This window comes from Electrona antarctica (genome assembly GCF_951216825.1).
Source record: "Electrona antarctica genome assembly, chromosome: 1".
NCBI lineage: Eukaryota > Metazoa > Chordata > Actinopteri > Myctophiformes > Myctophidae > Electrona > Electrona antarctica.
This window is the reverse complement of record NC_136806.1, coordinates 31,653,156-31,672,052: the sequence shown is the minus strand read 5'-3', so window position 1 is coordinate 31,672,052 and position 18,897 is coordinate 31,653,156. Positions and strand designations below refer to the sequence as shown.

Here is an 18,897-nt window from a genome sequence, read left to right as displayed (position 1 = left end):
CTACCTACCCACCTACCCACCTACCCACCTACCTACCTACCTACCCACCCACCCACCCACCCACCCACCCACCTACCTACCTACCCACCTACCTACCTACCCACCTACCCACTTACCTACCTACCTACCTACCTATACCTACCTACCTACCCACCTACCCACCCACCTACCTACCTACCCACCTACCTACCTACCCACCCACCTACCTACCTACCTACCTACCTACCCACTTACCTACCTACCTACCTACCTAACTACCCACCTACCTACCTACCTACCTACCCACTTACCTACCTACCTACCTACCTAACTACCCACCTACCTACCTACCTACCTACCTACCCACCCACCTACCTACCCACCCACCTACCTACCTACCTACCTACCTACCAACCTACCTACCTACCCACCTACCCACCTACCCACCTACCCACCCACCTACCTACCTACCTACCTACCTACCTACCTACCTACCTACCCACCCACCTACCTACCTACCTACCTACCTACCTACCAACCTACCTACCTACCCACCTACCCACCTACCCACCCACCTACCCACCTACCTACCTACCTACCCACCCACCTACCTACCTACCTACCTACCTACCAACCTACCTACCCACCTACCTACCTACCTACCCACCTACCCACCTACCTACCTACCTACCTACCTACCCACCCACCTACCTACCTACCTACCTACCTACCAACCTACCTACCTACCTACCTACCCACCTACCCACCTACCTACCTACCTACCTACCAACCTACCTACCCACCCACCCACCCACCTACCTACCCACCTACCCACCTACCTACCTACCTACCACCTACCTACCACCTACCTACCTACCTACTTACCTACCTACCTACCTACCTACCTACCTACCGGCCGACCAACCGACCTACCTACCTACCTACCGACCTACCTACCACCTACCTACCTACCTACCTACCTACCTACCTACCTATACTGTACATGTCTGTCTGTCTGTCTGTCTGTCTGTCTGTCTGTCTGTCTGTCTGTCTGTCTGTCTGTCTGTCTGTCTGTCTGTCTGTCTGTCTGTCTGTCTGTCTGTCTGTCTGTCTGTCTGTCTGTCTGTCTGTCTGTCTGTCTTCCTTCTCTGTCTGTATCTTTCTCTCTCTCAAACCAGCTCCTGGCTTGAAAGAGACATGCCTTGTATCTGTATCCCATAGATTTAAGAGTTCTCTGTTAAAAATCCTGCTGGGTTCAAGGCCAAGCGGAGCCTGTTCGAAAGGATCTTCCACTCCTAAATATTCCTGACAGCTCTGGCACACATTCATCTCTCCAACCCGCTGTTGGAAGAAAACAGTATAGTGGGCGCCCTGGTAACTCAACCACACCTCGTAGACACAGACCTATGCTGTAACAACAACTTCCTGGGTATTAGTCCAGCTCTTCACCTACCTAACAAACGTCTCATGTATTGATAACTGACAGGTTCTATGCCTTTTGCTGTGAAGGTTTTCAGTTCCTATCAATACCTATTAGGTTCATTTTGATTAGAATATGCCATCACAGGCTATACATTTTTGGAGTGCTGAAAATATGTTTCCCATTGGCCACGTGTTTTAAAGTAATTGAAATAATAACTAATTTAAGGTAATGGCAGAGAGGGAGTGAGAGAGAGAGAGAGAGAGAGAGAGAGAGAGAGAGAGAGAGAGAGAGAGAGAGAGGAGAGGAGGGGGGGAGTGAGAGAGAGAGAGAGAGAGAGAGAGAGAGAGAGGGAGAGGGAGAGGGAGAGGAGAGAGAGAGAGAGAGAGAGAGAGAGAGAGAGAGTGTGAGAGAGAGAGGGAGAGGAGAGAGGGAGTGAGAGAGAGAGAGAGAGAGAGAGAGAGAGGAGGGGGGGAGTGAGAGAGAGGGAGAGGAGGGGGGAGAGAGAGAGAGAGAGAGAGAGGGAGAGGAGGGGGGGAGTGAGAGAAAGAGAAAGAGAGAGTGGCGTGATAAGACTCTAGACTCACGCAGAGCTGCCAGCTCCAAGATAGAGACCAGTCGTCGCCCGGCGCTGGTTATGGTCTCCTTCCATTTTTCAAGGAACCCTTAAAAAGAACAAATGGACTGATAAAAGTAAATCAATTTTCTTCCTTCCATCTTCAAAGCATACTAGTTCACAAGCAGGCTAATTGTTTTGTACCTTTAATCTCACGAGTAACAGAAGTGCACCGCTTTTTGAAGTCTGCTTCTTGGTCCAGGCATACGGTAGCCTACTATGGCAGTGGCACCATCATGTAATAGGCTGTGGTCATTATGGATGATAGCTTTGAATTGCACTCTGGCTTCAGTCACGTCCCAGCATTAAAGGGACACTTCACCTTTTTTGCTAAAAAATATATGTTAATGACGTTTAGAAGATTTAGAACACTTTCCTATGCTGGTCTATGTGTGTAATATGTGGTTTTAGATATTTTAGATGTTATCAGTGAGCCCAGCTAGTATCTCTGATGTCATCGTCACTGGGCTCACTTCCTTCAATTCCCATAATGCTTTGGTGCACTGCTCTTCCTTGTGGATAGGGGGAGGTCTGTCTTACTGAGACAACATGTAGTCCAGGAAGTAAGTGAGCCCAGTGTCCATGACATCAGAGACACCGGGGTCACTGCTAAAATCTAAAATATCTAAAAGTGAAAGTGTTCTAACTCTTCTAAACGTCATTAACATATATATTTTTTGCAAAAAGGGTGAAGTTTCCCTTTAACTGTAGGCTGATCTCGCATACATTAAGGCCTAATTATAATGTTCTCCTTGGCTTAGATCTCCCAGGTATGAACAACCGTGTGTTTGTGTGTGTGTGTGTGTGTGTGTGTGTGTGTGTGTGTGTGTGTGTGTGTGTGTGTGCGTGCGTGCGTGCGTGCGTGCGTGCGTGTGTGTGTGTGTGTGCGGGGGGGTTTGAATACAGCTGTTTACAGTGAAGATGAACGCCAGCCTGCACCTCTCTCATGGCCCAGATACAGTATAATGGGACTCATTCGAGACGCGGCAATTTATCATGCTTTGTCTGCAGTCCTCCCATCATGTGCAGCGGGTGGTGGATGTCAAACGGACCCACTGTAGAACCTCTGCAAAACCAATGGCCCCGGTCAGGTCCAGACGACCCGGCGTGTTATTGGTTCTGCCGGATTATATATCCCAGCAGAAGCAGCTCGCACACTCGCCAGGGAAGCCTCGCTTGGCGAGGGGGCTCGCTGGGGGCTTGGAGGGGCCTGCTGTAGACAAACAATCTTTTAACAGTTGGCGAAGTGCTCCTCAGAGAGGACACTGATCCCCCTTTATTAAAACCACTTGTCGGCCATTGTCTGTCTCTATACTACCCCCCCTCCCCTCTCTCTCTTTCTGTCGTTCAATCCTTCCGTCTCTCTCTCTCTCTCTCTCTCTCTCTCTCTCTCTCTCTCTCTCTCTCTCTACCCCTGTGTTGGTTACATAAGGCGGAGGTGCTTCGTGATCGTTTGCAGGCTCTCCTGTTTTGTTTAGTTTTGTCTGTCCCTCTCCCTTTCCCTCTCTCTCTCTCTCTCTCTCTCTCTCTCTCTCTCTCTTTTCCACTGGAGAAGATTTTGGGGTTGGGTGGTGGGGGGTGAACTTGAGGGGGGATAGGATCCGTATCCTGACTTCTCGCTCGCACAGTGTGTTGGGGGTTTGGCGATTGTCCAGCTTTGTCTGCCTCTTTTTTTTCACGGGCACATTCCCGGTCTGCGGCACGCTCGGATTCCTGTCTCTCTGGAGCGCGCGCGCACTGCCCAGTCTAAAGGACTGCATGCGGTCGAGAGATGGATTGCACTGCAGGCAGTTGTTTGACAAATCATGCCAGTCGTGATTGCATACGTGTTGTAAAAAAAATGTATTTAAGAAAAGGAAATTTAAAAAAAGCCAAAAGGGTTGGATAATTTATATTGGCCTGTCGCCTTTATTATTATTTACCGACATTTTCCTTTTGTTCTCAACAGACGGGAGCCAAGATGGTACTTATAGCCGTGCGCTTGACCCAGCAAGCCCACAGGTTCTTAAGCTAACATGCCTATAAATCTGCAGGCCAAGAGTCTCGGACGTTACGTCCAAACATTCAAATGAACACGAGGAGAGGTGGAAGGGAAAGTGAAGATAAAGTGAAATAAAGATGGTCTTTGTCTGAGAGTCTGGGGAGTTGCGAGGAAATGAATTATGTCGAATGTGCCGTTATATCACCCCGGTCCCACTTTACATTTCTCTTACATAGCAGGGCATTCATCAGACCTGCACAGGATTGTGCCATACGGTTTTCAGATTAACACAGAGACAGAGCCTGGGCTTTCTCTAGACAGTCAGCAATCTATTTACAAAGTTGCGCGGATGACAGATCCCTTCATACAAATGCACCGCCTCTTAAATAGCACAGAAACGCTGGAGTAGGATTTTTTTCCCAAAGAGAATAGAGTTCGCTATAGCCTGATGAAACGCTGGAAGATCGATTCATCCAGTTTGGAGATGCCTGTTGGTTATTAGCTGGGACGTCCTCACTGACCTCTGCTGTGATGGGCGTGGCGCTCGGAAGCGTTCACAGTCACCGCGGTTGGAAGGGATGTAACCTCTCAGTCTGGAGAGTGAATATGAGACGGCTCGGCCATGACTCTTCATCTCTCCTCTCTGTCTTTTGGGGGAAACATGGGCAATTGGAGCCTTCATGCTTTTTGGGGCTTCTGCTGTGGAATACTTTGTTGACAGCCAAAGTAGTACCAGCCTTTCCCACTGCTCCTCAAAGACGGCTACTTTGGATTACGCAAGGCCCATCAACGCGCTTGCTAAAACGTAATCGTAGATAAGCATCGTTTTGTTGTAAACAACCCATGCATTTAAGGCTTGGACTGGATTTTCTTGATATATATGTTTTGGGGGGTTTTTTTACCTCAAAATTAATGGAATCACCACATGTTTCATAGGTTATAGAATCGACTCCCTTTTTCTGGCATTGCAAAAATTCTTTTGTACTTTTAAGCTTTTTCATTTTGCGCCAAGGCCTGAGTAATTTCTCTAAACAATGTCTGATTTTGGCTGTATTTTATGATGAAGTGTTATGTGGAACAGGCTTGTGATCCCAGTTTTTGACACATTAGGTCCAAGTTGGGGTCGTGTACACCACAGTGAAAAAAAACCCATATTACAGACCAACCAAAGTGGAATTGTTCAATTTCAGAGGCCAGGCATAATGAGAGCTGGAAGCTGGTGCTTACCTCCAACCTTGACCCCAAGTCGTCAACAGCTTCTAATGGGATATGTAATCATTTTGAGATGATTATTCCCTGCATGTGGCGCCGCCCTCGTCCAGTTTTTTATGATTTGCAGTGAGCTCAAGTTTTATTGTCCAACTGTTGCATCAGTCAGGTCAGGTTTTTTGGGAGCTAACCATATAGCTTAGATAATGATGTGAATGTGTATCCCGTGCAGAGCTTGTAGTCGTGCACTGTATTACTCATCGTTAATGCACAACAGTGTTCACTTAATTAATCACTGTCCGCTGGTCGGAAAAAGAAGACTGACTCACTAACTCTGAATATATGTGCGACCTGCAACCTTTGTTTCTGTGCCATGTATTTGGTAGAACTACAAGTATGCCACACTAGAGGGTGGTGGTGGTTGGGGGGTTACAAATGTCTCCTTTTGCTAACTTCCATCTCCTAAAACATGAAGATAATAAAAAGGGAAAAAGTTGTGTTCTCCTGCAGTCCAGACACAGCTGTAACCAGATCACCAATGCAGACTGAAGTAACGCACCAGGGTGGACTGGAGAAACTATTTTGGCACCTTAAAAGAACAGGGGGATGGGGCGGGGGAGGGGGGAGGGGGGGCGGGTGTCTGTTGCTTAGCGTGGTAGCAGAAAACGTCTGTCTCTGGTTTCACTGCTTCAGGAGAATCTTCTTTGTCTTTGAGATGGCACCACTTACACTTTGAAAGGGCATGCATTTATGAAAGTTGAACGGATTTGAAAAGAGAAAGCAGTGTGAGAGAGCCAGGGGGGGGATCTGAGTCATACCCCTCACGGACACATCTATCACAGCATCTTAAACAGATTAGCGACTAGATCAATGCGTCACGTCTTCTTAGCCATTTAAGAGCTTATCTTAGATCTTTTAATTTCTCAGTCATTTTTTATCCTCGTTTAAAGTGTGTAGCCTGTGTGTGTGCTTCTGCGTGTCCAACGTTTATCGTGCGGAGCACATTTTGGCGTCCCAGCGATCGAAAACCAAGCTACACCAAACTGCAGTTTGAATGAACTTGACGTCCGAGGATAATGCTGCAGTCTCCAACTCCTTGATATGGAGTCCATATCCATAAGATAATGCTGCAGTCTCCAACTCCTTGCTATTTAATGAAGATAATGCTGCAGTCTCCAACTCCTTGCTATTTAATGAAGATAATGCTGCAGTCTCCAACTCCTTGCTATTTAATGAAGATAATGCTGCAGTCTCCAACTCCTTGCTATTTAATGAAGATAATGCTGCAGTCTCCAACTCCTTGCTATTTAATGAAGATAATGCTGCAGTCTCCAACTCCTTGCTATTTAATGAAGATAATGCTGCTCTCCAACTCCTTGCTATTTCTGAGATATAATCTCCCATCACTTAAGGTATGGTAATGGACAGCGGTCAGGAACCGCTTGACACGTGAATCATTCATACCGCCCCCATAAATAATAGAGCCCTGGCAGCCCGTTAGCAGTGAGCTTGCAACTTGAAACAGCAGTCAGTGAAACACAATCTTTTAGCGTGTAAACTAATGTGTTTCACCTGCCCTGGCTAGGGCGTCCGGGACGGGTCCTGGGTCCTGCGTCTGCCCTGGAGAAATGCCACGGAACCAAAGCTCCTCTCCCCTCCGTCTCTCCCCGCGAACTGCTCTTCGCTCCCTCCGTCTCCGCTTCCACTTCCTCCGATTAATTTTTCACCGCAGCTCTTTGATATGTCTCCTGTCCCGCGGGAGCCTGGGTAATGCAAACTGGAAGACGGGAGACATAATTATTTCTCAAAACTTGCACTTCTGCCCTAATTAGTTCCTCTTCAGAAGTGGGCCTTGCATTATTTACACATCAAGGGGGTGGGACACACACACACACACACACACACACATGGGCGGAGATAAATATTCATTGTTTGTTGACTTTGCCCAGGGTCCCTGCAGGGCTCGGGCCCGGAGTCGAGTCGAAAGCCGAAGTTGGTGTGACCTGTTTATACGGCGCATGTGCCACTGCCTACTCCTATACATACTGTAATCGGTTCTGTTTCTGCCGTGATGGTTGTGACTAGGGTTCGATTTGGGGTATTGGGGACAGGTCCATTCCTCTGCTTTTGATATCACCCCCTCTGTTCATTCATCTTTATCTCTGATCAGACTGAATTAAAATACATGCTAACTTTTGGGAATATAGACTGATAATCAGATACTTTTTGAGTGGTGCAAACCACTCCAACAACCAGCTTTGTCTGTACCCGTGTACCTGTACGTGTGCCCGTGTACCTGTACGTGGTACGTGGTGAGCATGGTTGCTATGGTTAGTGTGTGACGTCACTGCACCACTCAGTTCACACGGGTGTGATTTTTATATTTATGTTTGATAGCCACAATTTTCACATTTTAAACACTTGAACTTGGTCGTGGTTGGTGCGGTGGCCCTATAAAAGCATCGTAGGTTCCATCCCATTGTCCAGCATGTCCACACTGCAGTTTATCTTTCCAAGACTATACTACTTCAGCCATCTCTCTGAACATGCAGTGTTTTCTTTATTTTGATCTACTTTGATGAAGTCAGAAAGGAAGACAGTGGCAGTCGTGAGGAAAGAGCTCCAGGCTGCATTTTGTGGGGACACGGGACGGCATTTATCCTGTTAATAATGTCCAAAGTATATGAATAGACTGCTATAGTACTGTATCTGCTGGTCTGCCAAGCCCCATCCCCCCACCTCGGAGGTCTTATGGCCTTGAGGCCCATTGTCTGCCCTGTAAATATCTTACTCAGGTTGGTTGAAAAGGAAAAAAAAACAGTCACCCATTGTGGAACGTTCGACAGCTGTTCCGTTTGTATTCCTGTTAGGCTCAGCATGACGTGGAATGCCCCTGCACCAGAACAGTAGAACCGCCTGGCCAAGGGAATGCCCCTGCACCAGAACAGTAGAACCGCCTGGCCAAGGGAATGCCCCTGCACCAGAACAGTAGAACCGCCTGGCCAAGGCCAATGCCACTGCACCAGAACAGTAGAACCGCCTGGCCAAGGCCAATGCCACTGCACCAGAACAGTAGAACCGCCTGGCCAAGGCCAATGCCCCTGCACCAGAACAGTAGAACCGCCTGGCCAAGGCCAATGCCCCTGCACCAGAACAGTAGAACCGCCTGGCCAAGGCCAATGCCCCTGCACCAGAACAGTAGAACCGCCTGGCCAAGGCCAATGCCCCTGCACCAGAACAGTAGAACCGCCTGGCCAAGGCCAATGCCCCTGCACCAGAACAGTAGAACCGCCTGGCCAAGGCCAATGCCACTGCACCAGAACAGTAGAACCGCCTGGCCAAGGCCAATGCCCCTGCACCAGAACAGTAGAACCGCCTGGCCAAGGCCAATGCCACTGCACCAGAACAGTAGAACCGCCTGGCCAAGGCCAATGCCCCTGCACCAGAACAGTAGAACCGCCTGGCCAAGGCCAATGCCACTGCACCAGAACAGTAGAACCGCCTGGCCAAGGCCAATGCCCCTGCACCAGAACAGTAGAACCGCCTGGCCAAGGCCAATGCCCCTGCACCAGAACAGTAGAACCGCCTGGCCAAGGCCAATGCCCCTGCACCAGAACAGTAGAACCGCCTGGCCAAGGCCAATGCCACTGCACCAGAACAGTAGAACCGCCTGGCCAAGGCCAATGCCACTGCACCAGAACAGTAGAACCGCCTGGCCAAGGCCAATGCCACTGCACCAGAACAGTAGAACCGCCTGGCCAAGGCCGGCACGGTGATTACTAGGGGTGTAACCATAATAGTAACTGTATCGATTTTTTATTAATCGATATGTCAACAGCAAATATCGTATCGTTTGACTTTGTATCGTATCGTTTTGTAATGGAAATAATCAGTATCAAATCGTTTTGCAATGGAAATAAATTCAAATAATCAATTTAATCAATACTAAGTACTTGTGCATTGCATTTAGCAATTTTAAGAAGAAAAAGGATAAAGATGGGTTTAATTACTTTTCCATTACAATCTAGCTACAATTTGTCTATCGAAAAATGTGTGTATTCTCTGTGTTCATGTCAAGGCGTGGGTTTGTCCACATGTGTTCAAATTCAATATCCATATATTTGGCAGAGAATCACTGTTTTTACTTATTTATATCCATAATAATACATCTTTACTTTTAAAAACCTGCACTGTACCACAAGTTTCACACATATTTAATGTATTTGCTGAATAGTTACTGCATCAATTTCAAATTATTGAATGGTGTCGTATGGCCATAATGAACAAATATCGTCAACCATGTATCCTGATACGTATCGTATCGCTGTTAAAATGTATCGTTACACCCCTAGTGATTTCCATTGCCTGAGAATTTAAACACATTCATTTAGGACTGAGGCCAAGTTCTACAGAATGTCTTCTAAATCATGATAGTTTTCTGAAAAACCTAATCTTTCTATGTCAGTGATTTTCAAACTATTTCATGTCAAGGACCGCAAAGACTATATGTAATTGGCCGCCGACCCCCATCTGAAAATAATGTTGTTCCAGGGACCCCCAGAAGCAAAGATATGAGTTAAAAATATTCACTGTGAAAGAATATACAATATATTCAAAAATGTGCGGCACATTTTCACGATTTTCCAAAAATAGCAGATCTACGAGCTTGTAGATCTGTTATTTTTCAACAGCTAAAGTTTAAAATAATGGTTAAAGTGGTTAAACGCTAAAGTGGCACAGATGCATCCCCGTCCTAAATGGGTTGAACACGGCTTGTCCATATTTACAGAAGCAACAAACAAGAGAATGTGGGGCAAAATATGTCTGTTATGATTCAAAATCGAGCCGTGTTTACCGGCTTTGAAATATATATTTGGGTTAGAGGATGAGATGGGGGGTGGATCACATTTTAAGTGGTGGGATATGTGTGGAAATGTAACATTGCCAGGCTAGACGGGGGAACATCTGACACCGCAAATGTCTGCCTCACTCTCACTGTCTGCCGCTTTCCCCCAGACATTTGCATAGCTCTGTACCGTAGCCGGTCCTGTTCTACTTTGTTTGTACTCCTGCTTGGCTCAGTGGCTGGAGGGTAGTCGTCGGTTGGATTCCCACTTGGGATCACATTGTCTGGAATGCTACACACAACTATACTGAGTGAGATCCACACAGTACAATCCTCAGGGTTCAAATGGTAAGGAGCCATTTGGTTACATTTGTACACTCTCTGAGTTAGAAATGGATTTGAAAATATGGGGAAGCACGAAGCAAACCGTTGACCCTCTCTCGCATGTGATAAAGAGTGAAGAATGATATGCTTGAAGCATGCTGTTCTAACTCCGACATTGAAAATGAGTTTGTGACACCCAAATTGTCTGCAACGTCACATACTGTACTGCAGAGTGAGCACAGAGACAGCTGTTTCCCTTAGGTCACAGAAAACATAATGTACATTTTCCATAGTTGTGCTTATCTCACGCAATTTTACATTCTGCTGAGCCAAATGATTAGAATGATTTAAGGTCCCTGATTACCTGCCTGTGTACAATCAACAAGTGTGATCATTTTCCAGAACTTAACGAGGATATAAGAGCCAGAAGGGATTTCATGGGAGTCGGAGTCTCGCTTCTTGAGACTTCTTCTTAAGACAAGCAAGCATATACTGTAGGTCTTATTCTGATAATAGATATTTTCTCCACTAGTATATAGCCTCCAGTCTGTACCAGCTGCAGTGGCCTTGTGGTTAGAGTGTCCACACTGGGACTGGGAGGTCGGGCTTCGATCCCCGGCCGGTTCATACCAAATACTCTGAAAAATGGGACCCAATGCTTGGCACTCAGCATCAAGGGTTGGTTTGGGGTTAAGTCCCTGCGACATACTAGCGTCGTCATGTCCAGGGGGTGTACAGTACGTGTACATCAAGCTGCCTCACGCTACATAAACAGGAGATAGGCTCCTGCCCTATGGGGCTCATGGCTCTGCAAGGCTTACTTAGCTACTTACTTACTAGTCTCCACACAAATAGTAGATGAGATGATTCGTGGTTTTAGATAGCAACACAATACCTTGGAGGCTGCTAGACTGGAACAATAGTGAATACTATACTATACTATTACCATCTCTCTTCCTCCGGCCTCTTTGTTTGTAGTTCCACGTAGGATTCAGGAAAGATTTCCCCCGCTGCTTGTCAATCACCAATCCAAATCCTCGGGTGTGGAGGACAATGTCTTTTTTTGTTTCTTTTGGTTAACTTAGCGGGTCTAGCAGGCAAAGTTTGACATGGGTTTTTTTATGGAAACAGACTCGTTTATGAATTCTCCCCTGTCTCTCTCTCTCTCTGTCTCCCCCCAACCCACAGGTGGAGATCACGCTTCAGGATGTCAACGACAACCCACCTGTTTTCCCCAACGATATTCTGGACGTGACCATCGAGGAGAACATCGGAGACGGCTACAAGATAATGCAGCTAACAGCCACGGATGCAGACGAGGTACCGTAGCTGCTGCACTGCTCCGTCCTAACATTTTTCTATTGTGCCTGTCAATATGCTTATAGCCTTTCACTCACAAGGCACATGCATTACTAGAGTAAATGAACCAAAAATACTTCAGGAAGGAAGTTTTAGATCTGCACTTAAATGACGTGAACCTTGCTTGGGTTCACATCGATAAGTTATATTATAGTTATTTGTGCAGGATTTGAGTCCAAATATTGTCAATAATCGATATCTCTGATCTTGCGTCTGTGATCAAGGAACTGGAAGTAGAGATTATTATCATTTTTATACATCATTTATGTGCTAAATGTGTGATTCTGACAATAGTAGAGGAGCAACAGATAAAGTCGATTTTATATCATGGACAGGTTGGTGGCGCTATAAGGTTCAACAAGATGTCACTACATAGTGCACAATGATGGCAGAGGTCACAATCAGGCCGTAGCATACTAACCTGTTCCTCTCCGCTACGTCAATAATGATGCCACATCATAATTGTTGTTGTTGTTGTTGTTGTTGTTGTAGTAGTAGTCCTTGCCATACACTTATAGGAAGGACTTTCTTCTTCACTATTTCACTTTAATCTCTCTCTCTCTTTCTCTCTCTCTCTCTCTCTCTCTATCTCTCTCCCTTTCTCTCTCTCACGCAAACACACAGACACGCACGCACGCACGCACGCACGCACGCACGCACGCACGCACGCACGCACGCACGCGCGCGCGCGCGCGCATGCATGCACACACACACAGAGATAAAGAGAGAGAGAGAGAGAGAGAGAGTCCCATAGTATCTTGTGTTTTGACATTACTCAAGGCATGTAAAGGCCATGGTGTCATCGCGGAGCGACATGGAGCGCAAACGGACTAGTGATTGATTTATTTTTTGCTCGATAATCCCTCTGCGGCCCCCGTAGTTCACATTGCATCACTGGGCATCGCCCTCAATTACCAATCCATCCCCCTCCATCTTTCCATGCTTTTTAGGCAGGAGGATGTGGACGTGAAATCGTGCAGTGAGTGAGAAGCAGGCCTATACTACCCCCCTCCCTCTCCAAGGTCTGCGGTACCTTAGCCCAATGCCAAACGACACAATGGGAAGCGAGTGGAAAGAAAGTCAGGCCATAGAGGAGGAAGATTAGTGTGAGAGAGGGAATATGGAATCAAACTTAATGTTAACTTATGAGGCCACACGTCTTTTATTGCGCAGCTGTTGCCTCACCCCTACGCTTAGGTCTCAATGTGAGAAAAACTCCACGTAGTCCAATTTTGTCCGTTTTCTCTTTTATCAAAATTGTATATTGACTGTAAATCTTCGGCCTGGAATCAAGTCAGTATTTTCAATAAGGGGATTTTAAGGACATTGATTACTTTTTTTTTTTTTGCTCCAATGCCAGAGACCTCAAGACTTTGATCTTGAAAGGTTTAACATGTGGTGGTGAAATCAAACTGAGCAGTGTTTCTTTCACTGTCGTTCCCTTTTTCCTCACGTTTGACTTTTGAGGGGCACGTCTGCGTGAGCTGTGTTCCACAACTCAAAAGGTGAATGTTATACTTTCACACGCACATTATCTAGACTTCAGGGGTAGAAGTGGATTTATTTGCTAATATCTAGTAGATGATGATGAAGGTCAAACAATAACCCTTTGTTGAGGGGAAGTAGCATGCTGCCCGCAGTGGGACTAAGACATGCAAAAAAAAGAAAAGCCGTATAAGACCTAAAAAAGAGAATCTAGCGGTGTCTTTAGAGAATTACAGGTTATAGATGTTTATCCCAAACTTGAACACTGCCATGAATAGGGTCGCTAAATAGGAGCCTGTGTTTCATTCCAGCTCCTGCGCTCAGAGCCAGGCAGAAGTCCGGCCAACACTTTGCCCACATCCTAACGCAGGAAACTTAAGTTGCGCTGACACTAAGCGTACGGAACGCACTGGAGCCCTCGCTGAGAGAAAGCCACATGTGTGAGCCAGAGCTGGAGCAGCCAAGAGTGCAAGCTGTTGGCCAGCTGACTGGCTGAATTCAGACATCATAATGATCCCATCCAATTTAACAGTGCTACATGTGGGATTCATGTGTGAGGGTATTAAAATGCTGTTTCTTAGCATCCGTTTTTCGCTACACCCATTTCCACCCCAAAGAAGTAAAAGGTTGCGTACGGGTTAAAAGAAAAGAGATTGCTCTCTTGTTATTTTATTTCTTTCTCCCCATAATGCGGGCTAGGTCGGACTCTCTCTGAAAAATGTTTCTCACCTCATTTTGAAAAGAAATACACTACCTTTTGTGCTTTTGTAGAGAACGCGAACATTTTATTAACGTGGTGACCTAATGTGGAAAACACTCTGCAGGTAAAGCTCTCTTAATGAAGAAAAGTACAACAATGGGTGTTTTTTTGGAGAGGCCTCCAAAAAGTAACCTCAGCCTGACATTGAGCAGTAATGTGTTCCAGAGACACACAACTCTTGTAAGCGGCGGCGTATCATGCACTCCTCTCTTCGCTTTCGTTCTAACCGCCGCCATTTCTAAGGCATATGAACGTGTTCCGAGCGGATTTACACCGCGACAGTCGAGCTGAGACATTACCGTGAACAAGGGTTCATCTGGAGGGCCTCGGTGACAACAAGCTGTTTGCGTTATGATTCGCCTCGCCTGCTCAGCTCAACGTTGCATTCCGGAAGCGCTAGAATCCCCGGCGGCGCTGTCTGCTTCGCACCTCTCCGCTCCTCATAGGAACTGCCTGCTCCCAAAAACCACTCGTCTGCTAAATGACTTTCCTTCTGTTCCTCGAGTCTGCTGCTCCGTGGAAGTCTGCTGTTTAATTGGTCAACCCGCCCACACGCCACACAACCCCCCCCCCCCCCTCATACACACACACACACACACTCCCTTAATGACAATGTCTTCGGAGGGCCGTAAAGTAGTCTTTAGCGAAGGTCAAGGGAGCGGTCAGTGTTGGTTAACTTACAGTATGTGTGTGCACGCACGCATGGTCATTCTCGCGGCGCACATGCCTGATTGTGTGCACGCACGCACATTAAGAAAAGTGTTGAACGGGAGGCCACGATGGGAGGACCCCCTACTCCGTCTCTCTCCCTCCCACCTCTCTCATGCTCTGCTTTTGAACCCTATCAGAGAAATTAATTGGCAAACTGCGGGTGTTGGATTCCGGGCCGCAGCCCAGGTGGCTGATGGGATTGCCAGACGTGGAACTCCTGATTGATGACAGCGGGGTCCTTAGATGAGCAGAGGCTCGCTCCGTCCGTCCTCCTAATCTCCCTGCGCCTCCCCTTTTTACTAGGTCTGGATCTATGAGTGTGTCTCTGCTAATGCAATGAGAGAGAAGGAGAGAGAGAGAGAGAGAGGGAGAGAGAGAGAGAGGCAAGGTCAAAATGGCATCATAAAACTAGCAGTGATGGGAAAGAGATAAGGAGTCAGACATGAACTTGGGTCTCTTAATATGTACTCCATCTAGAGGTCGTTGGAGACAAACACTGTGCTCAGCATGGCTGGTTGGTTCATTATCTTTGCAGTGTCTCTCATTGTGTCTATTTAAAGGAATGGGACTGTTTTAGAGAACGATATTCAAATATTTTAACCGCTCGGACGTGTCCCTATTCTGGGGGGTGAATATTTGGCAGAAATAGCATAGCAACGAGATCAGCTTGTAGATCAGTTATTTTTGGCAGAGAGATTTGATGTAGAGGGATTAAAAGGAGGGGAACTAGTATACTAGCATCCAACTTCCATTCATGATGGACAGAATGTATTTGGTATGTATACCAATACCATATTTGGAATTTGGAATGTATTTTAGTTCTCCGATCGATTCACTGCATGACATGACATAAACACTAAGATATTTTTCTTTATGCATAATGTGATGTATCCTCAGTACTGTATCTACAACCAATAAAGGAATATATTAAGATATTCCGCAGGTATAGAAAGCACTTAATGCAAAGCACATTGCATAAGCCTCGCCATTGTCCTGCCACGATCAAAAAGCAGCCCAGACTTCACGGGTAGCTGAAAGAGCCACATTTAACTTAGCTCTTTACCAGCTGTAACTTAAAGCCTTCGCTTCATCTCGGTGAATAGCTGCAGCTTTTGATGTGCCATTTTTGCTCTTCGGCGAAAGACATGGGCAGAGACAGTTGTCTGATGTTTCTCAGGATGCTATTGTGCCCAGGACAAACATAAATGTCAACTTCTGTCATCGGGCTTATTCAGTTGTCATATCGCATTCAGTTCTCCTCTCCAATTCCAAAGCCCCTGCTTTAGCTTCCACATGTGTCCTGGCGGTTGTACTTGTCCAAAGTACCGGGGGATCTATTAGTTGCCTTTATAGAGGAACACTATAGCCTGTACAAGTTCAAAGACTAAGAGGGAGCCCCATGAGAATATCACCATTCAGCTGCTGTGTTGATGTTTCCCTTCTCTCCCTAGTCCATTACGCTACCTAGATAAGACTTGTGAAGAACTTCTTACTACTACAGAATATGAATATGTTTTTAATTAGTTTCAACTCATTTCACCTTTTAGGATGTCCTCATTTCACTTCACCTACATTATTAGCCAAAAACATTGCGGGCCAGAGTTTTTTGCTTCAAAGACATTTTCATCTTAGAATGCGCAGTTCAGTGGAGTTGAAAATCTAGTGTTGTAATCACACAGCACTGTTCCTGCATGTCATTACTGCATTATGGTTTCATCATGCCTCATACAATTTCACTAGTAAAGCAAACAGGACACAATGAATCGCAGAATGCAAACGGGGATTTGGTTTCTGTGATTAGTAGTAGGGGAGACCACGGACGGAGGCTTCCGCTTAACTCATTCTGGACGGAAACCCCTTTTGTTGTTTTAACACATTTCTTGCTAGCCATTTCGGCAGAGCTAGCCTTGTGGTGCTAAGGGTGATGCATTGAACGAAGGACCTTTTCTGAGGCCCACAGTAAATATTCTCTTATAGCGAGAATCACACAGCATACCTCAAAGGAAAGCTTGCTTTTGTAGTAACGTACTCTTCTTGAACAGAAAGCCTAATTAGGAGCGGTTTTATGTCAGACGCTGTGTATCGTTCCAACTCGGCTAGCCGAGTTCGCCGAGGGACGGTGGTGTTGCTGTTTTTTCCTCCGAGGTGGAAAGACTGTTGTGACGCGGTTAGTGTTGCTGCCCGCCTGCCCAACTCCCGTAACACAACAGCGCATTAGCATTGTTCCATCTGACCGGCGTTGATCATCATGATAAAGAAATAACCGCTCGCCGAGGGACGATACAATCCGTGATAGTTATTTTGTTTGAGTATGAAGAAAAAAGGAGAAATCTGACCGACAGACACTCACAGTCACACTACACACAAGACCCCTCCCCTCCCTCCGCTGAAACAAACAGGAGGTAGCCCTCCCCTCCCTGAAACAAATAGAGAGAAATAAGATGAGAGGTGCACCTAGCCGATCGGCTTGTTATGCAGCGATTCTGTTGACCTGAGTTGCATGGGAGTCTCCGAGCCGCCATTACGTGACAATACGCCAAACCCCTCCCGTCCTGTTTTCAGGAAGGGAGGGGGAGAGGCATTTTTTTCATTTTTTTTCATGGGATCACGTGATCGGAGTGTTGTGCTATGAACCAGGGCTAGTTGTTAAAGTGCCCGGGTGTGTAGAAAGGCGATTGAAAGTAATCAATAAAAACATGCGCTAAACGGACATCTACGTGTCCCGCACCGGACCGTTAGGATTCGAACCACGTAGAAAACCGATTCCCGCACTGGCTGTGTTAAGCATTATGTTTTACTTTAGCTATTGAAAAATAGCAGACCTACAAGCTCATAGCGCGGCACCGAGTGCCACGCTACGAGCTTGTAGATCTGCTGTTTTAGAAAAATCGTGAAAATGTGGCGCAAATCTTTCAATATATTATTTCAGAGTGATAAAGAAATAACCGCTCGCCGAGGGACGATACAATCCGTGATAGTTATTTTGTTTGAGTATGAAGAAAAAAGGAGAAATCTGACCGACAGACACTCACAGTCACACTACACACAAGACCCCTCCCCTCCCTCCGCTGAAACAAACAGGAGGTAGCCCTCCCCTCCCTGAAACAAATAGAGAGAAATAAGATGAGAGGTGCACCTAGCCGATCGGCTTGTTATGCAGCGATTCTGTTGACCTGAGTTGCATGGGAGTCTCCGAGCCGCCATTACGTGACAATACGCCAAACCCCTCCCGTCCTGTTTTCAGGAAGGGAGGGGGAGAGGCATTTTTTTCATTTTTTTTCATGGGATCACGTGATCGGAGTGTTGTGCTATGAACCAGGGCTAGTTGTTAAAGTGCCCGGGTGTGTAGAAAGGCGATTGAAAGTAATCAATAAAAACATGCGCTAAACGGACATCTACGTGTCCCGCACCGGACCGTTAGGATTCGAACCACGTAGAAAACCGATTCCCGCACTGGCTGTGTTAAGCATTATGTTTTACTTTAGCTATTGAAAAATAGCAGACCTACAAGCTCATAGCGCGGCACCGAGTGCCACGCTACGAGCTTGTAGATCTGCTGTTTTAGAAAAATCGTGAAAATGTGGCGCAAATCTTTCAATATATTATTTCAGAGTGATAAAGAAATAACCGCTCGCCGAGGGACGATACAATCCGTGATAGTTATTTTGTTTGAGTATGAAGAAAAAAGGAGAAATCTGACCGACAGACACTCACAGTCACACTACACACAAGACCCCTCCCCTCCCTCCGCTGAAACAAACAGGAGGTAGCCCTCCCCTCCCTGAAACAAAGAGAGAGAAATAAGATGAGAGGTGCACCTAGCCGATCGGCTTGTTATGCAGCGATTCTGTTGACCTGAGTTGCATGGGAGTCTCCGAGCCGCCATTACGTGACAATACGCCAAACCCCTCCCGTCCTGTTTTCAGGAAGGGAGGGGGAGAGGCATTTTTTTAATTTTTTTTCATGGGATCACGTGATCGGAGTGTTGTGCTATGAACCAGGGCTAGTTGTTAAAGTGCCCGGGTGTGTAGAAAGGCGATTGAAAGTAATCAATAAAAACATGCGCTAAACGGACATCTACGTGTCCCGCACCGGACTGTTAGGATTCGAACCACGTAGAAAACCGATTCCCGCACTGGCTGTGTTAAGCATTATGTTTTACTTTAGCTATTGAAAAATAGCAGACCTACAAGCTCATAGCGCGGCA

General features: G+C 46.4%; 1 protein-coding gene across 1 annotated transcript in view; it reads left to right on the top strand.

The window, feature by feature from the left end:
* Positions 1–18,897, top strand: part of fat4 (FAT atypical cadherin 4) — a gene marked incomplete at its 5' end in the record, with an annotated part of 141,231 nt that overhangs the window by 62,311 nt on the left and 60,023 nt on the right. The window contains one exon of the mRNA XM_079512858.1: positions 11,564–11,695. Coding sequence (XP_079368984.1) covers positions 11,564–11,695 — 132 coding nt within the window. The remainder of the gene's footprint in view (positions 1–11,563; positions 11,696–18,897) is intronic.